Source organism: Dicentrarchus labrax, unplaced genomic scaffold (genome assembly GCF_905237075.1).
Source record: "Dicentrarchus labrax unplaced genomic scaffold, dlabrax2021, whole genome shotgun sequence".
NCBI classification, from domain to species: Eukaryota; Metazoa; Chordata; class Actinopteri; family Moronidae; genus Dicentrarchus; species Dicentrarchus labrax.
Genome location: NW_026136717.1, coordinates 11,891,606 through 11,912,155, shown reverse-complemented (window position 1 = coordinate 11,912,155; position 20,550 = coordinate 11,891,606). Strand labels below are relative to the sequence as shown.

The 20,550-nt window shown below is 40.0% G+C and overlaps 3 protein-coding genes across 10 annotated transcripts; 1 reads left to right on the top strand and 2 right to left on the bottom strand.

Annotated features, from left to right (window-relative positions):
- Nucleotides 1–133: 133 nt before the first annotated feature.
- LOC127379502 (eukaryotic translation initiation factor 5A-1) lies at nt 134–9,616 on the top strand. Of its 4 annotated transcripts, XM_051429154.1 has the most exons (6): nt 135–569; nt 2,601–2,773; nt 3,159–3,263; nt 5,902–6,033; nt 7,197–7,269; nt 8,296–9,616. In XM_051429154.1, the coding sequence occupies exons 2-5, from the start codon at nt 2,606–2,608 to the stop codon at nt 7,257–7,259; spliced, it is 468 nt and encodes a 155-aa protein (XP_051285114.1). In that variant the 5' UTR covers nt 135–569; nt 2,601–2,605; the 3' UTR covers nt 7,260–7,269; nt 8,296–9,616. The 4 variants fall into 4 exon arrangements, with proteins under 4 accessions (XP_051285116.1, XP_051285114.1, XP_051285113.1 ...); XM_051429156.1 differs by having other exon boundaries at nt 134–569; nt 2,604–2,773; nt 7,197–9,616; XM_051429153.1 differs by having other exon boundaries at nt 7,197–9,616.
- On the bottom strand, nt 9,047–14,128 carry gps2 (G protein pathway suppressor 2). 5 transcript variants are annotated; one of them, XR_007888312.1, is made up of 11 exons: nt 13,962–14,128; nt 13,416–13,533; nt 12,587–12,696; nt 12,325–12,440; nt 12,113–12,192; nt 11,916–11,995; nt 11,538–11,709; nt 11,179–11,262; nt 10,937–11,013; nt 10,585–10,780; nt 9,047–9,905 (listed from the first exon to the last, which is right to left on the bottom strand). XR_007888312.1 is itself a non-coding variant. In XM_051429146.1 (11 exons), the coding sequence occupies exons 2-11, from the start codon at nt 13,507–13,509 to the stop codon at nt 9,921–9,923; spliced, it is 933 nt and encodes a 310-aa protein (XP_051285106.1). In that variant the 5' UTR covers nt 13,510–13,533; nt 13,962–14,128; the 3' UTR covers nt 9,047–9,920. The 5 variants fall into 5 exon arrangements, 3 of the variants coding, with proteins under 3 accessions (XP_051285106.1, XP_051285104.1, XP_051285105.1); XM_051429146.1 differs by having other exon boundaries at nt 9,047–9,944; nt 10,685–10,780; XM_051429144.1 differs by having other exon boundaries at nt 10,685–10,780.
- Nucleotides 14,129–15,039: 911 nt separating this feature from the next.
- Nucleotides 15,040–18,201, bottom strand: gabarapa (GABA(A) receptor-associated protein a). Its single transcript, XM_051429157.1, has 4 exons — nt 17,936–18,201; nt 16,445–16,523; nt 16,213–16,331; nt 15,040–16,045 (listed from the first exon to the last, which is right to left on the bottom strand). Exons 1-4 carry the CDS (start codon nt 18,023–18,025, stop codon nt 15,965–15,967), a joined length of 369 nt encoding a protein of 122 aa, XP_051285117.1. The 5' UTR covers nt 18,026–18,201; the 3' UTR covers nt 15,040–15,964.
- Nucleotides 18,202–20,550: the final 2,349 nt, after the last annotated feature.

The following is a 20,550-nucleotide window of genomic DNA, read 5'->3' as shown; positions in this document are numbered from 1 at the left end:
TGAGGACGGCTGTCATGCCTCTACAGTAACGTTGTAATAACTTAATAATAAGGGGGGTTTATTTTGACAGTACCAAACGGGAAGTCGCGTTTAGATTGTTTTCACGTCGAGTCCGTGGTGAGGAGGAGCTGGATGAGGGAGAGACCACAGAGAAGGTGGAGTGTAGGCTACAGACAGCACAGACACAGCGGGGTTCAGGCCTCTGGTTCTTCTCGGCCCGGCGGCTGACTCTCACGGTTGTGCTCCTCCGTAACGAGGTCGACTGCACCCTGGGAACACAAACCAGAAGGGGACAGAGAGAGAGAGAGAGAGAGAGAGAGAGAGAGAGAGAGAGAGGAGAGAGTGCAAACGACGGGGATGAAAGAGGAATAAAACAGCGAGCCGACAGCTAGCTCAAGGGGAAAAAAAGGGAGCGACATCGCACAAAAACGAGCCACCGAAGAGGAGACAGACCCCCCGGGCCAGACGACCCCGTTAGCGCGGATACAGGGAGGCACAGAGGGGGGGAGGAAATAAAGGGAGAAAGACTCGATAAATAACACAAGAAGAGGGCAGACGTTATCACCAGGGTAAGTTCCTTATCAAAACATCCAATAGACGGGGCGTGTTTGCGCCTGAGCAGATGAGTTATCCTATGCACATGTCCGTCTGGAGCTGTATTATGATAAATTCCCTTTAAACGCCCCCCCGTAAAGTAACAATAACATCGGTGTGCTCCGCCACAGGACCACCGGCAGATATAACTTATCACACCCTAAAGAGAGCTTCATTCTCACTTAGAAGTGGAGAAGGAATATCCAATGAGTCGTTCGCCTTTTTAAAAAAAAATAAAAACATTGTTTACTGTTTTAAGTTTATGAATTCAGCCAATTACTGTGGCTGAATTTGACATTTATAATTTTTCCTTTTTTTTTTAACGCTTTCACACACCTGTCACCGGCTCCAGCTCCACACACACACACACACACACACACACACACACACTGACTGACACGGTCTCCTCAATGCGCCGTAGCCATCACGAGTATTAGCTTAGTCATTACTGTACACAAGCGGGCCAAAATGCAACCAATGTCCATATCCGCGGGCCGGGCTCGGGTTTAAAATAACCGAGGGCCGTTTGCAGAGAGGGCCACGTTAATGTCTCGACCGGTTTAAATGCATTAAAGGATGTTATTTTTCGCCTTTAAGAGGGGAAGGAAGGGCTTGGGCCTGGACGCAGCGCGCATGGAGGTGGGGACACCGACGCGTTACCGACGGCGGGCCGGGATACGCGCACTAGGCCGCAGTCATCTTTGCGGACAAAGTGTACCGCACACTGCTCGCGGGGTGTGACTTTACCCGACACATTTCGCTCCCGTGTTTTTCACGTTTTTAGGTTCCAGTTTACAACACGGGAGGTAGTTTAGGTAAAGTGACACCCGGAGACGACCCGCTTGAAATTTGATTTATGGGCCATGAGCGCGGATTAGCCGCCCTGGTTTAACGTTTTACCCGGTGGACAGCCACTCTAATTGGGCAGGTAAAACCCTCATAACTCGGGTCTTTTAGTCGTTTTTCTGAATTATATTTGTAATGTATGTGTTGGTGTCTTTGAATATTGTGAGTTAGTTGCTAAACTTTTTGTAGTTAACTACAGTTATGGCTGCACCACCGGGACACCTCCTCTGCTACTTATTAAAAGTTTAGTTTGTCACTAACTAACTGCGGCTAAATATTAATTCTAATCTTTAATAAGTGATAATTTTATGATAACTCTTTACAGTCGGACTGGGCTCGGTTTGGCTAACAGGTGCCATGTGTCTGTTGCTTTATTTAGCCCTGTCTGGTCTCTGCTCCCTTTGCTCAACAGCATTGAATGAAAGTGTCATTTCCTCCACACCCTTCGAGTTTTAGTCGGTGCTGAGATATTATCAGATATTCACCAGGTTGTCTTTTCTTCATGGATTAACTTTGATAAATACCACTGACTTTCTCTGTGACATATAAATCAAAGTGTTCCTCCAATGTGTGTGTTGGGTCTGACCCTAATTATATATAGCCTCCTGTCAATGGTCACAGCTGGAAGTCAGTACTTATATCAGCCCCAGTAAACACCAGTGAGAAAATAAGGATAAAACCAAATAGTACAACATGTTTGACAATATCAGTGTGGCTGTAAAATCAATATTTAATCTAAATTGGTGGTTTGTGATAAGGTGTCAGTGGAAGTGGATGTGATAGCTATGTAAGTAAAAGGTATGTCAGATTCTGTAGCACAGTGTTGGTGTGTTGTAGCAGTAGCTGTAGTCTTGTTCACTCATCCTTTGATGAAATATTGACTGTTTTAAATCACAATTTCTCAGGTTTTATAGTTTAGTATTGTTATCGGTCATATCCACTCCAGTATCATCAAACTGCACCCTGTATTCAGTCTTAGTAAAGGCAATAAATGGGCTGGAAAGTCTGGAAAACTGCATCTCAGACAATATCCAGCCTTATGTCTCAATAATAAATCAATATGTTCTCTAGCTCTAATGGTGGCGGCCTGCTATCACTCTACTGTGTCATGTCATGAGCCCATATGAACGTCTGTGTCCTCTGTGTGTTGACGTCCACAGCAGGCATGGCAGATGCAGAGCTGGACTTCACGACGGGTGATGCTGGGGCATCCGCCACCTACCCCATGCAGTGCTCGGCCCTGCGCAAAAATGGCTTTGTTGTGCTGAAAGGGCGACCCTGCAAGATCGTTGAGATGTCCACCTCCAAGACCGGCAAGCACGGCCACGCTAAGGTCAGTAATTGGGGACGCAGTGGAGGCTGGTGGCCAAAGTTTAGGATGCAGGACTTGTTCATGCTAACGAAGCTAAAGGACATTTTTGTGTGGATTTATTGTACGACAAATGTGGACTAGTGCTGACACACATATCTCTGGAATAAACACAAGGTCACATTCGTCAATATTAATGCACATTAATGGACATTGAACAAGAACAAATATGTGTCCCTGTTGGGTTTTAACATGATAAACCTGGTACACGTATTGATAGCCAACTACCTTTATTAAAGGATATTAGTTGCTTTACACATCGGACACTGAATGTTTTAAACTAATTGATCAAATACAGCCAGTGTGAAGCCAATGCTCATCCTTCCTGTGTGTTTTTGTGCTCGTGCAGGTCCACTTGGTTGGTATCGACATCTTCTCCGGTAAGAAGTATGAAGATATCTGTCCTTCCACCCACAACATGGACGTCCCCAACATCAAGAGAATGGATTACCAGGTGAGGCCTTTAGAGGTCTTTACTGCTCTTACAGCAGCTTGTTATCATAGTCTGTTTCATACTCGCAAATTACTAACTAAATATAACAAATGTTATTTTCCTTGCTATGTAAAAGTCCATGTGGCAGGAAACTTAAAGGTCCCTCCCTTAGTTAGTAAGTAATTTTGAGTTGAGTAACATTTCTGGAGATGTAGGGAGTGAGTTGAGTGATAGTCACGTCTCAGATAGAACAGTAATATACACAAATATGCTTTGGTTTTTTAATAAGCGCAAGATTGTACATGGCTGCCGGGGGACAATTAGCACTTAGATGATTATTTGGACAAGCTCCATGATTATTAGTCAGGAGTTTCTGTAATGGCAACAGCTTTACAGATGTAAACACACAAAGAAAGACAGAGAAGCATCTGGTACTAATGTCGGTGGAAAAAGCTGGTAATGTTTTTGAAATCGTACTGTGTTAGTTTATAAATGACTGTTTTGGAAGCATGTATTCAATCTGGTGCTCCAGAGCACAAGAAGAGAAAATTATATATGGTTTTATTACCATTACATAATCATGCAGTTCAAAGCATGAATCAAAGTAAAACGTGTCTTCATACGGTGCATTCATGAGCTTGCTAGAGGCAGTAGGAGATCTGATTTAGCTGCTTCAGTGTTCAGAGTCCTGGTGTTGCACACGCTGGCTTATTGTCGCCCTCTCATGACTTACTGGGACTCTTTAACAGAACGGAGCCACCGTCAGTGTCTTTAGTGACTCCTGTGCCTTTTCTGCTTTGACCAATCAAAATTTCTGCTGTGAAAAAGGTCTAAAAAGGTCTTGAAATATTAAGATATTGATTTGTATAATAATCATAATTTTTTTTTACCCTAAAACATGACTTTTAATTTAACCTGCCACTGTAACTAGTTGCCTTAATTTTTTTTTTTAAATGAAAGAAATCTATATTTTTATATTAACAATGGCTTAAATGACTCACAGAGTAGTTCACCCAACACTGCTTTTCTCTCCAGCACTGTGGAGTTAGTTTCTTTCAGCTTCTTGTTTTGGTTTTAATTCAGTCCCACAGTTTTCATCAGCATGATTTACAGATGTAGGCAGCTCTGATAAATCATACATTTCATCATGCAATTAATAGTAAATCATACAAATATTATTTAATAGGGCTCTCCCAGACTTTCCCAGTAGACTAGTCGTTGAACATTTATGATATTAGTTGAATTATTTCAATATATATATTTCAACAGCCGTCTTTTAAATGCTAACAGAAAAAGCTGTAATGAACCTAACAACCAACAAGGAGACTGAACATTTAGTTATTTTATTTAAACACTGTATAACATCACAGAAGTTAATAAATAATAATACGGCTGCTAACTAGCTAGTGGCAGCAGATAGTACAGTTAGCACATGCTGCAATGCTCTGTTACAAGAGAATAGTTAGAATAGTTTTAGTAGGCCTGTATCCTCTCGATTACACTCCATTGTATAGAGACTGAAGAAACCTGATACGTTACTGAAGAGGCTGTTGAGTAACACTACTGATCAAACCGGTCGGATTGAAAAGGTGGCAGATTCAAAGAAACAAGGAACAGAGGTAGAAGATAACATCTATATGCAGGGCTCCAGACTAACTGTTTGCATTGGTTGCACTGGTGCGCCTAACTTTTTTTTTAGGTGCACCCAAATTTTTCATTGCTTTGCCTTTAACGCCATAGAGTCACCTTTTTATCGCTCTCCATAACTTTCATATAATGTGAATGATTTTTACAACAACAATTTTTAAACAAGAATAAGGTGTAGAGAAATGCTTGTCTTTATTTGAAGCACAATTATAAAAAGAAAAATAAAGTGTTTAAAGTGCTTCACCAAACTGAAATTGAACATTTCAAACTCAAACATTTCAAGTAAAATAATTATTAATATATAATATATATATATAATAATGATTACTACTACCTGCCGCTGAAATGCAGCTGGGAGAGGGGCCACTTTCTCTACACACTTGTCACAGCATATCTTGTGTTTTTTAGACATGTTATGTTTTTTTAAAGTCTCGATATGAAACATTGTTGACCCGCTCACGAATGCACTATTTCCGTCCATATTCTGACCGCACACCTGACAGTACACGCAGTGCATTGCGTTACGTCCTTTGTTGTACCTCAGCCAGGGAAATTGTTTCAGCCAGTCCTGTCTGAAGGAATATATTTTGGCCTTTTTAATTTGGGTCTCGGAGCCGGGCTCTATCCCAGACTGGGTTGTCTCCTCCTCTGGTTCCGAGTCTGATGCTGTCGCTGAAGGACTGGGGCTCAGCAAGTTTTAACACACACAACTTATCGCGGTGAACAGGACCACAGCCAATCAGAGGCAAAGACCCGCCCGAGCTCTGTCTCTTATTGGTTTAGATCGCGATATGATCCTACCATGAGTGTGAGTTCGCTCACAGGAGAACACAGAGAGATGATGCACTTACGAAATAAATGTATGTTTTCACCCGGGCAGCGTCAGGTGCACCAGTGCGACCTAGAAAAATGATTAGTCGCCCTCGTAAAAATGTTGGTCGCACTCTGGAGCCCTGAATTATGTATCAACTCATACTGTGTCCACTTCACTCTTTCCTGATGTTTCTTCCAGCTGATCGGGATCACAGATGGCTACCTGTCCCTGCTCCAGGACAGCGGGGAGGTGAGAGAGGACCTGAGGATTCCTGAGGGAGACCTGGGCAAAGAGATAGAGAGCAAGCACGAGGCCGGAGAGGAGATCCTGGTCAGTACCTTGTACCTGTATTCTTCTGCTCTGCTCAGTTTGTGTGGAGAGCATCATGAACCACAGTAAGAAATACTCAAACATTACCGATCGCCTCCAGACGTATATTACGACATACATTAGTTGTCTGAGTGGAACAATAATGTTTTTTCCGCAAAAGAAGTTTAATTTCCTATCTTATTAAAAATTACAGCAAATTTTGTTCATTTCTAAAGTTTTGCTGTTGGATACAAGCCTAGTGGATCACAGTTATATAAGTCACACACTGGACCAGGACTGACCTCCAAACCATTTGTGATGTCACAAATCAGGACTGTAACAATATTTTGGGAGACAGTTAAATTGCGATACAAATACATAAAGATTAAAATCTGTGAGTTGTGATACTCTTTTTAAACAGCAGAGGGTGCTGTCTACTTTTGACTTTGGTTGTTCGTCGTCCTTCGTCACTCGAGTCAGGAGCTGTATGAAAGGCGTAAAGACATTAGTTTCACTTTCTAAGAGTGTATAGAGTGTGTACCCTACCTCAGAAATATAAAATGATTCTTTAATTTGATCAAGAACATAAAAGAGAAAATACATTCTGTAGATTTTTGTCTGAGAAATAAAGGAATCTTTTTCAGTCATAATTTGTATTAGCAGACTATCGAAGATGTTGGCTCAAAAGATTACTCGTTAGTTCATCATTTAGCTTTATTGATGACCCTGTAAGCATAAGTGAAGTGCTTGATATGTGATATGGGGATTAGGGACACAGCTAACTATATAAGTTATTGATTCCTCTGTTGATTGCTTTTCTAATCAGTTGTGTTGTCTATAAAATGTCAAATCACAGCTTTTTAGAACTTAAGGTGACGTTTTGTCTGACCAATTTAAAATGATTTAAAACAGAGAATCCTCACATTTGAGAATAAATTTCAACCAATCAGTGAACTGACTAATGGTTTTGGCATTAAAGGTCATTTAACTAGGACGTAAAGCAGCTCAAGCTACATGATACAATGCGACTTCAGGAAGCACTTTTTTTTTCACTTAATTTTGAAATTGTAGCAGAAATCAAACCAAAACTTAATCTTTTTATAAACGTTACACACAAAAAGCCAAACGTTGGTGCGGACATGATCTAAAACTTACCCTAACCTCTCTCCTCTGTGCGCTTTCAGATCACCGTTCTAAATGCAATGGAAGAAGAAGCTGCAATTGGCATCAAGGCCTTGGGTAAATAAGCCACTGCAGGTAAATACAGAGCTACAGCTGTATCGACATGCAGCTGTCCTCTCACACCCCCACACCCCCCAACTACCGCCTGACCCAAGCCTGCCTGAAGAGGAGTGTGTGTGTGTGTGCGTATGTGTGTGTGCTCGGATGTTACACCACAAGCCACCAGCATGTGCCATGCCAGTGCGAGTGTGTGTGATGTCATGTAAATGTACAGTTTATTGTTCATCAGTGGACCAAGGGGAAGGCAAGTCCAGTCAACAAGAGCCGAGGCTGTTGCCGAGGTTTGATGTTTAAAGGTTTTACTTTTGGTATCATAGGGGGAAAAAAAAAAAGATGAAAAGACGATGTTGTAAAATGCTATTCACAATTATGCACATCCATGATACTGGAAATATTCATGTTTTTACATATTATTGCATTGCAAAAAGGATTTTATGTATATATTTGTTTAACCAGGACGGGAAATTTAAAGATTTCTAATTTGGGAAATGTTACAAATTCAACGAATGTATTCAAAAATCTGAAGCCTGTATGAAGTGTGCCACTGCGGATTTGCCTACCCCTTAATGTACCTTTTTGTTTCATGTTAACAATATTACGAGCATGTGTATCGTTTTTACGTAGCACTATCAGATATAAATGAAAGCTTATGGTTCATATTGTATTTTTGAGCGATGTTTTCTGTGGGTTGCACTTAATTTTACAGCCTGATCTAGCCAGTTGCTTCCTGTACCCCCTACTTCTCTGAGAAATAATGGCTTGTAGCATTGTTGTAATTGTTGGGTCAAACTGTTTTATGCACTTTCTTTCCTGCACTTTCTCTCCTGCAGACTGTGGGCTGTAGAATAAAGTGTCCACACACACAAAAAAAAAATGTTTAAAACTGTTGGTTGTGCAATGTTTCCTCTGCAGAGGCTAGTTAAAACACTGTCTCATTAAAGTATGTTTCTCATGTTTTCTTTTTTTGTTGTTTTTCTTTAGCACTTTCCCTCTCTGACTTTTCTTTCCTCTTTCTTCTCATTCCTCCTAATTCTGTTTCAGGGGCAAACGAGATGCACTGGACCTGGGGAAAAGGAGGGGATATTGCCTCGTCAATGCTATTCTCCCTCTTTTTTTCTCTTTCTCTTTGTCTTTGTTTTTCATACTCTCTCTCCCTCACTGTTTTCTGACCCTCCTTTGGGTTCAATTAGAAACTTTAATAAATAATTGGAAACAGTAAACATTCTCTATGTACATGCACACATAATAAAGCCACATCGGAGTACGTAAGGGTGTAGAGGAAGGTCTCTCACTGAGGACTGAGTAGGTCTACAAATATTCAGTAGCTACCTGCCATCAGGGGAAAGAAAGGTGGTGATAATGTCACAACTGTTTCGTTTTTTTATATGTTCCCCCTGTTCTATGAAGGGCTTCAACTCTAGATCTGCATTGTTCTGTTGAAACTTGTCTATTAAACAAAGGTTACCAACATGGCACACAAAAGGTTCGGTTTCTTTTTGTCTCCAGGAGTTAAAAGCGTCAAAAAGGAAACAAAACTCTGCTTCGAGAACACACAAATGATCATCTGTTAAAAAAAAAAAAAAAAAAGTCCTTCAGCCAAACCTCGATTTCAACTTCATCCACTCCTTAAAATTCCCTCTGCACACAGCCGTTTGGAGAAATGACTATGAACGAGTATATTTGGCTCCACTCAGGAGGCAGATAGGTTGTGGCAGTTTGGTTTCCTTACTTTGTGTTTCAATTCCAAACTGTGCAGAATGTCTCCAAAATACAATAAAGAAACTGTTGGACGTGACGTTTGCTTATCGTTTTATTTAGCAACATAAAAGCTTCAAAAACAGGCTTAAACTTAATTTACTGTGGAAGAGGCTGACGCCAAACACTGGAAGTCCTCCATCATATTGCCAGAAAAATGAAACAGTCATCTTGACTTAATTTGTGGTAACAAACCTTAATGTGATCAACCAGAAGTCAGCAACACACAGAGAGTCTACTGAGTTACATCAAAACATTTCAGCCACTGTAGCGTTCATCAGTGTGTGTGTGTGTGTGACCTTAGTGGAAACATGTTGATTTGATCCACATATTAAAAATTCAGCTGCTAAGTGTTGCTGGATATTTACCTCTCCTCTGGTTTTAGCTACTTCTTAGCGAGCGGAGTCACAGCAGAGACACTAACCCGTCCACTGATGCTGCGGTTATGAATGTTAGTATACAAAGAATAAGCTCTGGTTCATGCAGTCTTGCTTTATACAAGATATTAACATAAACACCTCCAGAATGGCTTTACAGTGTAGGTAAAATAATCTATTTTACAAATTAACATTTGAAATTATGTAAAAAAAAAAAAAAAAAATCAAAAGCACATAAGCATGAGGACTGCTGATCATTGAAGTCAAAACAAAATACTATACAGGAAATAAAAACAAATCATGTGGCATAATCCATCCTTAATGACTTTAAAGAAGTCGATTCGTTCCTCGTCCAAACGCTTCTCCAGAATATCCTGAATGAAGTTGTTAAATCTCGTCGACAGTGAAGATGAAGGTGGCTGCAGGTTACTTGCCGTGGTGGTAGAACCTGTGCCCGCTCTGGCTCTGGGGGAGGAAGTTGTGGCGAGGAGCACCCTGGGGAGAGCTCTGGAACGGGGACTGGTGATGGAAACATCACAACAGCATGATGAAATTATTCTGTCAGACAACAAGATGTAGGTTTTTGTTGTTACAGTACATGAAGTGCTCATTATGAGCGGTATAGAAAGATATCAAGAGGAAGTACACAGTTTGAAAGGTCAGCTAAATATAGATTAAGTTTAAATAATTTAAGTGGTTTGCAACACTGAAGGAAGCACTGCCCTTCAGATAGGAAAACAGTATTATTACACGTTATTACAGGCTAGAAAATAAAACTATTAGATGGAGGCAAAACAGAAGAGACAACTTTGCTATTCAGCCAGAGGACAGCATGTGCTGCTACAGTATACTGCTTGTGTGGCTTAAGATAGGCACACAGGCTCAGAAAAGGAGAACACTGTTCCTTTCACTATAGTGTGAGTGAAGTTCAGTGGCTCAGGATTAGGGCTGCGACTAACAGTTATTTTCATTATTTATAATTTTCTTGTCTAATCAATTAGTTGTTTGGTCCATAAAATGTTTTCCAGAGCCCAAAGGGAACTCCTCAAATGTATCAACAACCCAATCATATTCAGCTCACTATCATAGAGGACTAAAGAACACAGAAAATATTCACATTTGAACCTTTTATTTTATTTTAATGACTTCATGATTAATCAATTATCAAAATAGTTAGTGATAATAGCTGACAACTCACCGAAATCATCAACTAATCATTGCAGCTCTACCCAGAATTAGAGACGAAGTGATGAACATCAATGGAAGGGGTTAATGAAAAGAGTGGGGTGGGTTTTCACCTTTGCAGTGGGAATCTGGACCGCCATCGATGGAGTGGGCAGCAGTCCCGGAGCAGAAGGATGCATGGCTGGTGGATGCATAGGCCTTAAAGCGCCCTGTGAGAGCATCAACGAGACACCCAACAAAACAAAGATCGTAAGAAGATAAAGAAGTAAGGATTTAAAGTAGAGGGCAGAATGTAAAACACAACTACTTGTTACTGGTTGTAACTGTTTATTTAGAGCACATTTCTACATTTGAAATGTTCTTACTGCATCAGTAAAGCCGGACTGTTGGTTGGCATGTTCCAGCTGCTTCTGGAGGGGTATTCCTGCTGCAGGGATGTATCCTGCAGGAGAAACAGAGATTACCATTTATAAACCATAATTTACATCAAAGCCTACATTCGGGTTGTTTAACACTCTGCATTTAATATTTGGCTGTAATTGACCGTTATTAAGAAGCAATGAAATAGCAGTGGGAACACAGGGACGATGACAACAGAGGCACTGACCGGGCTGGGAGGTGAAGTGACTGTGGACGGGGTAGCCAGTCTGCTGGTGGGGGAGGTACTGCATGGCCTGAAACGCAGACGCACCTGTGGGAGAACAAAAACTATTCTTAAATAGTTCAGATTATTAATCTGGGTATGCCACAAGCACTAAGGACAATGTCAACCTGAATAAAACACTGTTGAATGAGGGAATTCATATCCAGATTACACAACCTGAAGAGATTTGTTCTTATGTTTTTATCAGGACTGTATGTTCTATATTACTGAAATGAATGTATTTCAATGAGCAAATGACTGTGCTTGTTTCCTTATATTACAGATGAAGTGTGATCTCCACGTAAAACAGAAAAGTCCTTTACCTCTGATCTGAGAGCTGCTTGCAAAACTGACAGGTACAGACGGTCCAGGGGCGTAAGTAGAGGGATGCTGGGCCGGAGCCACCCCGTAGGACTCATGGACCCCCTGCCCCCCGCTGAACTGTCCGTGCTCTGCTGAGCCTGAGCTAAACCCAGGTGTCTGATAGTGACGTGCCTGTAAGAGGAGAGAGGGAGGAGGGAAAGTGTATTACACCAAAATACTAGTGTATAAATCTCTCCTAAACCACATGGATCAGATGGTGTAGGATTGTGAATATCACACAAATCAGGAACAGGAATCCATACTCAAACATATAATCTATGGAGAAGTATCTGGAGCAATTGAATGATATTTTAAGACAAAAAGACCCCTTTACTCACTGGAATCACAGCAGCTGGGAACAGCTGTTTGCTCCGCTCTCCGAGCAACGCACCGGGTCGACTGTGGCTGACTGGACTGCCTGAGAGAGGCAGAGACAAGGATCAGCTGACTAATACTAACAATGTCAAAAGAGTTACAATCATCCAGATAACCCAGATACAGTCAGACGATACACAATGCTTGAAAACGGCCTTACCTTGAATGCTGAGGAGGTGCTGCCCCGCGTGCATAGGTAGGCTGGATTGGTAACTTGCTGATGTCAATGTTGTGATATCACTAGAAAGGACAGGAAGCCCAAAAATGCAACTGAGTACCAAAACTACAAGAATAAAAGTTTGGGTTTAATAAAAAAAAATTCTGTCATACCTTTATGTACTGAAATAGTAACAAAATCAGTGGCATCCTTACTACCTCTGCTCCTTTCTGCGCCTCTTTTCCTCTTCATGAAGTACTTTCTTGAGCTGTAAAAACAGCTGGTGTTTCTCTTCTTGGAGTCCCTGAAGTTTTTCCCCCATCTTCATTACCTACGTTTGGGAATAACAGTATAAGAAAACACGTTAACATATATTTAACTGTGTATTATTTATCCCAACCTAAGGTTAGACAACAAAGCCATATAAAGTTAGAAGCACAGACTGCAGGAGAACTGTGTTCTTATCACTTTTCCAACCTGCTCTTTTGTTTCCTCCAAAGACATCCTCTCCTCTATTTCTTTTGTCCTCTTCCTCTCTTCCTCCTCCTTCATCTTCTGCTCCATCATTTTGTCCACCTCTTCCTCCTCTGAAAAATGATATTCATGTTGTTCAGTGGTGAAAACAAATTCCAATCTCATACTTAGAATATAAGGGAAGTATGATTAGAAATAAAATCTACTTATGCATAAAAGTGAATGTCAGTTAATATGTATGTAAGCAGAGTGAAGCTTTACTTATATAGCACACAGTTACACAGTGCTACACACGTAAATATATATGGAAGAATACATTATAAACAGACACAACAACAAGACAGACCAAACAAACTCAAACCCATGAATCGAATTGAATCCACTACGAGACCTACAATAAAACCCAGGTTTATGAAGCTGGCTGTATTCAGTTTAGTTGTTTTAAAATGAATAAATATATTAAAGACACATTTAAATATTTTATTGCTCTACACTGTACAGGGTTTCTAATGTTCTGTCTGTTTCTGATAATCATCTAAGGTTGTTTTAAGTCAATTTATAAATACACATTTATGGTTTTATAACATCCCAAAGTGAATGTTTTAGGTTGTGGAGCATTGCACATCATCAACAGATGACACAGTGTGTAATAATCACAATATTTCTGTGTGGGTAGAGAAAGCTGCACATTTAGGATAAAGATGAATAGATACTGGGGTATATCCTCATGTCTCACAGAAGGTAAAAGGTTGTTTAATAGACTAAACACCAAGTGGGGGGCTCACTTCTACCTGTCCTTCAGGACACGGACACACAAACAGTGACTGCACACCTTGTCTCTTGCGCTCCCTCTCCCTCATGATGTGTTTGTGGAGGGCTCTGGCCATCGCGTTGGACAGCTTGGGTCTCTCCAGCAGGGCGGGCATGGTGACAGGCAGTGGGGGGGCCAGCTGTGGTGGGTATCGTTTTAAACAGTGGTGTTAAAAAAACAAAAACAAAAGAAAGGTTACAAGAAATATCAATAAAAGACGTTTATCGGCTCAAAGCTCGGTGTAACCAGTGGAGATACCACAAGTGTACACGGTTGAAGGCCTAGCTGATATTCGGCTAACAGCTAGGTTAGCATTATTAGCTTTAGCTGCAGTGAACAGACGATATATTTTAGTGTAAGACATCAACGAGAGCGGTATATTGTAAGATCGGAGTTATTCTGGAGGTTAAAACATGCAAACCAGAGCACAAGAGCAGACGTTTACTGGAGCTAGCTAACTGCGTAGCTCTGACGTTACGCATCCTTTCTTTTTTTTTTTTTTTTTTTTAAGTTAGCTTTAGCTTTAGCTTTAATGTGTGTCGGGGTGATAAAGCACAAAACTCTTACTTTTGTTTCTTTGTGGGTCGTTTAATAAGATAAACGTTAGACGACCTGGCTGTGTCTGCAGCAGATAACCAGCATAAAATCAAAACTTCTGTCCAAAATATAAACACACGGTGGGGTTTTCATCCCGGGTGATAATGTTGAACTTCCGGTGGCAAGGATGACGTTCCTTTTTTTTTTCTCCCCCTCCGAATTGCATTCTGGGAATTGTAGTTTTCCCCCCCTGTGTTTTGCTAAAGGATCACCGATGTCAGTATAAACCAGATATAATCTATTATCGGTTATATCTGAATATCTTTATACAATCTAAATCAGCAAACTTAAACTTTCACTTTTTTATTTTAGTCGCTTTATTGTATTTATTGATATTGTGTACGGGCACATATATAACACATTTAAGTAGCTCTCCTGTTAAAATGTCTCCTCAGTTACATATCCAGTCTTTTGCAAAACAAATACCCCAGATACTCACTTACTGGATTTTAGTCAGTCAACGTAATTAGTAAATATCCACATGTACAAGTCTGATAGATAACTCTTTAATTATCAATGCCTAAAAATTGTATCAAAGATTAATTTAAACTGTATATGAAAATATGTCAATGTTAAAATATTTATAGTTATAGAGTATATAGAGTATTTTGCTCTTTATAAATGTATTTACTTTGCCTTACTTCTTTCCTCCCTACATTATATGCTTATATCTTGAGCCTGATCTCTTTAACTCAGCTTCCTTTCTTCCTATTGTGTAAATTGTCTCTGCAATGCTTGAAATAAGTTGACAAGTAGATCTTATGTTTAGTTAAATCAGAGTGGCCTTGCACAACTTGGAAAGGATCATTATTTGATCAGCCACAGTAGCTGATATGATAAGGTAACTCATATAAATACAGGAACAAAGGCTGAACGATATCAGCAATGCAGGGTGTTGTACAGCTTTTAACGTCCTCGAAGACAAATATGATTTTGGGCGATGTAAATAAAATGGACTTGACTTTATCTGGTCAGTTTGCTTATTTATTTGCAATCCTGTACTGAATATGACCCAAGATGAACACTCAATGAAGACAAGAAACACAGATAGCTTTTCATCACATTTTATCATGTATGGTCATGAGTGGAGAGAAAGAGCCAGTAATGCAGCTGGATACAGAGTTCAAATCTTTTTTTTTTTTAAAAAAAGGAGACAAACTTTAAAAAAAAAGAGAAAATTGCACTCAGCTTTACAATACCTTTAGAAATTAAGCCATCCAAAATTAACAATAATAACAACAATAATCATAGTAGCAGTCAACATAATAGTCTTACCACTGAAAGCAGGGGATGATTGTTAAGTCTGAATTCTATTATGCTCCTTGCTAAGGTCAGATGAGGGGCAGCGCACTATAATTCTCATTCACAGCTGCTGAATTTAAAAATAATAATTATCTAGCCAGTTCATTTTTTTTTTTCTCTAGGAAAATAACTGCTGCAAAACAGTTATCCTTTACTCTGCCGGAGACTGAAAATAACCTGCCTTCAACTGGTAGATGCCATTAAATTTCCTACCCTGAACTCAAAACACACTTTATCCTCCTGCAAGCCAACAAAAACAAGACACTCAATAACTATATTCATTGTCAATAAGAGCGGATTTGAACTCACATACTATGCCTTTCTTCTCTTTATCTGGGGGTTACTAATTACGGCCTAATTCTAACATTATTTTGTTAATTCTTTCTCCATGTTTCCAGTAAAATATGCTCAATTATGACGCTAGAAAAATAACTGGCCACGAGACCACTTAACCCAAGTCGCTACCGAAAAAGAAAAGTGGAGGCAAATACAATTCAGACTGCAGAATAATAAAGACATAAGTGGATGGGAGAGGGGTAATGTATGAGTAGTGAAAGTGCATTTGACATATTTACTCTGGGAACTCTAGGCTGCTGGATTTAATATTTAAATGAATGAATGGTGGAGGTCTCAGAAAGGTGGGTAGTGGTTGGAGGGGGATGGTGGTGGGATCAGATTTCCCTTTGGCTGCTCCCATACACACTCTCATCACTGTAGGCAATGTAGAGGAAAAAGTCCTCTTCATGGTGCTCCTGAGAAAGATGGTAAGAAAAAAATAAATAAATAAAAGATATTAGTATGACATTAAAAATGTAGAGGGAGGGTCCTTTTAGTATAAGCAGGAAGAAAACAACAGGATACGCTGATAAAGACCGTCTGAGAGCAGGTCAGCGAGGTAGAAAATGAGTACGATTCTTACCTGGTACAACAGTCCCATGGTAGCTGAGGTGGGTGGAATGACGTTGTTTACAAAGAAGAAGAGAGCATCTTCAGCTCGCAAGTGGATTCTTTTCCGGATGAGGAAGTAAAACTGTCCCACTGATAAAAGAGTATACCAGAGAGGGAAAATTGACAATCGTGTAGATGTTTCTGTAACATACTAGTGTCTTTAAAATGTTGTCCGGGAAGTCAGCACATAACGCAATGTTTACCTGTCAGGTCGGAGGGGACAAGGTATTTCTTCTTGTCCAGATCTCCTATTCTGGCTTTGGGGGCTTTCTCCACAATTACCTGAAAAAAGAAAAAGAAAAACAAGAATCAGCTAATTTAAAATCAAGCACATTTTCCACTGAAAAGGCTTTATGCATCAAAGTGAGAAGAATTTTAATAGTGTTTCACCTTTCTCAGAAAAGGGATCTGAGAACGCTGAGAATAGTCAATCAAGCGAGGACAGAAATACATTTCACCCAGATGTGCCATTTCATTTACATATACACACACACATATTATATTATATTTTATATATATATATATATATTAAAAACTAACCCACTATTATGCAACACTGTAGGTCAGTTATAACTAATGAATTTATACGCTTACAATTCAGACATATGATTTAGTACAGTGGACTGGGATGACTGCAAAAATACAACTATTTTTTTAAGTTTCTTCTCTGAAGTCTAAAAATAGGAATAAAACATTACGAAGCCCACACACCGAACAGTGGCGCATCATTTTAGGGCTTAAATTATGGACAGATATTAAAGCAGCAACCATTTTTAAAACTATATTTTGTATTTTGTAAGGCAAAACCCCAAACATTAACATTTGACCGTAAAAATTAATATCTTTGGATTTTTGGACAATTGACAGATAAAAATGTCTGTGATTGACTGTTTTTACTAGTTCTTAACACTTTAAAAAGACCAAATGAGTGTTTGATTAATTAAGAAATAATCAGCAGATTACTCCACAGTGGAAATAAATCGTTTATTTCAGCAGTACATTACGTTTAAGAGTGAGAACAGAAATGACACAAAGCCCAGAGAATAAACTGGACTACAGTTTTCACCAAGTCACGTTAGGGCAGCTCGAGTATCAAAAGACCAAAAGGCTGTGTGCACTATATAATCTATAAAGAAGAGCCAGGGCGACGTAAACAAGTCTCCTGTCTGTTGACACAACGAAACTATTTTAAGATGCGTTTCAACATACAGCCTGAAACTACACCCACAATCAGCCCGTAACGTTACACACTTCAGACTGCGTGTCGTCCACTGATAATGGACACAGGCGAGGCCTTACATTAACGAGCCACGAATAAAAAACCAAAAAAAAAACAACCCTGTCTTTCTTATTTAGTCATCTTTTCTTCCAATAAACACACACCCAGAAGGATTAGAGGAAGCCATCGGGAGCTGGCCTGTTCAGTGCGGCCGAAATCCCTTTCGCTTAACCTCTAACGTTAGCTTCATGAGCTACCTGGCGCGTTGTTTACTAACGTGGCAGCCAACTAAAGGATTAAAACATATAAATAATAAAACACAGCTACAGATAAACCACATAGGTATTGTCACACTTCAAGTGCGCGACCCAGGTGTCACAACTGGTTGAGCATAGCGTCAAGCAATCTAGCCAACCCGTCAAATTTCTCCCAACACAGATCGAGCTTCCATGCTAACGCTAGCTAGCATACTTACAGGTACCCTGTCCGGATACTTCTTCCTGATTTTCTCGCCTTCGGACCGCCTTTTCTCAAAAGGGTGCTCCTCTTTGTACTGAAACTTCATCGTTAGAAGAGATGACAGACAACAAGTCGGTCACTCCTGGCTCGTACTGTGGCGCTTCGCTCAAGGATCGACTCAAATCGCTGACACACACACACACACGACAAAAACAAACGATGCTAACTAGCTTTTTTTTTTTTAGCTCGCCACAGCTGTTTAGTGCGACTGCGGCGGAGGGATACAATAACAATATGACGTAGCGGAGAGTCTAGTTCGCAGGGTGGGCTTCACGCGATCCGAGACCACGTTCGCGTTAGTCGTGGAGCGAGGATCGGTGTTAGTTCAAGTAAAATGTTTCCGGTTGTGATTCATCATTTTGGAAGCGGTGTAGATTATGTGACGCAATTTTCCGTGGGACTATTTTATTTTGACCGACCGCTGCGCGTAAAGACGTAGGGCAGGGCAGTGAAGAGGCAGCTGTCCTTGTCATATGACCGAGGCCCAGCAGTTAGCGGATGCAGACAGGAGAGTGAAAAACATGCGATATTAAACTGTAACCTCGGCTGTTTACACCAACGCTGCTCTAAATCTGAACCCAAACACATTAACGACGGCCTCAGAAAACGGGATGTGTTGTATTCACTCATTAACCGAGCTAATTGGAATAATATAATTTAATTGGCTTGAAGTTTCGCAATTTCCACTGTTGCCAACAACAACATCTGTGGGACCATCCTTTAAACATTGAACACGTTTTGTGGAAAAATTAAGGAGAAAAAGAGAAGAAAATGAATTCTACTTCAGTGTCACTGAGCCAGATATCCCTTAAATCTCCAGTGTTACCCTGCACCTGAATATAACCTCCTATAGGGAACAATTACCTAACTTTTAGCAACGCCACATTCACTTGGTAGGGGGCCCTTGGCTGATGGGCCCCTATTAACACACACTGTAACTTATATTTCTATATTTTCCCCACTCTTTTCCATTGGTAACTCCCTCCCTTAGCAATTAAATGTACACTAATTAATTGGATAATTAGATCCAGGAAAGAGCTCCCCTATAAATCACAGACATTATATTAAAAGGGATTCACTTTATTAGACACTAAAAAATTAAATATAAAAAATATTATAAAATATATTGCTTTATTGCTGTGTAACGGTGGTGCATACTGGTTTTGATATAACTAATGTAATTTTTTTAAAGCAAATGTTGTAGTAAATGCAGTTTGAGAGTCACATTGTAGCATTCATGTGCAAATCTATTAAAACACTTATGGGAAAAGTTGCTAACCTGTCTATTGCGCAAGTCACCCACAGCTCTGACTCACTCTTCTTGCTCATGTGATGTGTAAACTCCCCTTTGTGCTTCATAGTCTCATGGTTGGTTTTGTGCAAGGTGATATCAGACCGCGTACATGTAAAAACTCTTGTATGTGTGATTGAAAGTGAAACAGTCTTTTCTCTTCAAACCAGGATGTTAACTGATCATTTTAGATGAGATTTAGTTAAACTTGTACCCTTTTTATAGTAAAGTTAACATACAGGATCATCTTATTTCCTCAACGTCAGGGACTTTGTAGGGATTGTAGGCTTTACTCTGATCTAGCGCAGGATGTAATGTGCTGAGTCACTTGTGGACGGGAGTGTTTTCCAGGTCTTCTGCTTATGACAGATCTACACCATAAATGACAGATATTATTGAAGATTTTCTTTGCTCCCTCCTCTCCTCCCTTTATTTCTTTAACATTCCACAGAGGAGTGTTACGTACCATCCTCCTGAACCATTATTATCCCACAAAAGCTTTTCATCTTCAGTGACAAATTTGAAGTAACGCCTCACCCTTCCACCACAAACCACAAGGCCTGCTCAGCAGCTACAGCTCCGTCCTGCCTCGTCAGTGTCTGACCAGCAGAACAACCTGCCCCGTCTGCATCTCACCTCTCCAGCAGTGCAAACCTGGACTGATGTCTTGGTGATTGGAGGGATATTCCTCTTTCATATTCTTTGCTTTATGAGTCTTGATTAATGTTGTAACACTTGTTTTTATACTTCTCTGAATCCATTTGTATTATTTTACTCTTTTGTTGAAAGGGTGTGAGATTCAACACCAGGCATTATGCTTGATTAAAAGTAATAACATTCCTAGTGCTTATCAAGGCTTAGGAAGGACACACACAAAAAAAGAGAAAGCGGTCTTCCCTGGAAGTCCCTGTTCCCAGGAACTACTAACAAACACAACACAAGAGGTGGAATTTAACATGGCAGCTGGTTGGAACTAAAATAAAGGAAGTAGAGTTAGTCTAAACAATGACAGATGCATATTTGCTATTACAAGCGTTTGGTTTTACTTTCAAACCGTCATCAGGAGGAGGTATAACCCAGTGCACTCACAGCACTGACTGAACAGTAGATACTCCAGTGGAGAAACTTACCTGTATGCTATGATATAGGGCTGAAAAAGCTCTTTAAAAAAAATAAACACTGATACAATTAGCCCCGCTAATAACAGCTAGAAATCTATCATTGCCTATAAAAATAGAAATGACTAAATCTGCACAGGTATCCAGTGACATTAGCCACAG

What these genes read in the sequence shown, in the direction of transcription:
- LOC127379502 (XM_051429156.1), top strand. Translation starts at nt 2,606, where the DNA reads ATGGCAGATGCAGAGCTGGACTTCACGACGGGTGATGCTGGGGCATCC. An exon ending in TCAAGAGAATGGATTACCAG is followed by an intron (nt 3,264 to 5,901) that starts GTGAGGCCTTTA and finishes TGTTTCTTCCAG; the next exon opens with CTGATCGGGATCACAGATGG. An exon ending in AGGCCGGAGAGGAGATCCTG is followed by an intron (nt 6,034 to 7,196) that starts GTCAGTACCTTG and finishes GTGCGCTTTCAG; the next exon opens with ATCACCGTTCTAAATGCAAT.
- gabarapa (XM_051429157.1), bottom strand. Translation starts at nt 18,025, where the DNA reads ATGAAGTTTCAGTACAAAGAGGAGCACCCTTTTGAGAAAAGGCGGTCC. An exon ending in AGTATCCGGACAGGGTACCT is followed by an intron (nt 16,524 to 17,935) that starts GTAAGTATGCTA and finishes TTCTTTTTTCAG; the next exon opens with GTAATTGTGGAGAAAGCCCC. An exon ending in TGTCCCCTCCGACCTGACAG is followed by an intron (nt 16,332 to 16,444) that starts GTAAACATTGCG and finishes CTCTTTTATCAG; the next exon opens with TGGGACAGTTTTACTTCCTC.
- gps2 (XM_051429144.1), bottom strand. Translation starts at nt 13,509, where the DNA reads ATGCCCGCCCTGCTGGAGAGACCCAAGCTGTCCAACGCGATGGCCAGA. An exon ending in GAGGGAGCGCAAGAGACAAG is followed by an intron (nt 12,697 to 13,415) that starts GTGTGCAGTCAC and finishes ATCATTTTTCAG; the next exon opens with AGGAGGAAGAGGTGGACAAA. An exon ending in AAGCAGCTCTCAGATCAGAG is followed by an intron (nt 11,263 to 11,537) that starts GTAAAGGACTTT and finishes GTTCTCCCACAG; the next exon opens with GTGCGTCTGCGTTTCAGGCC.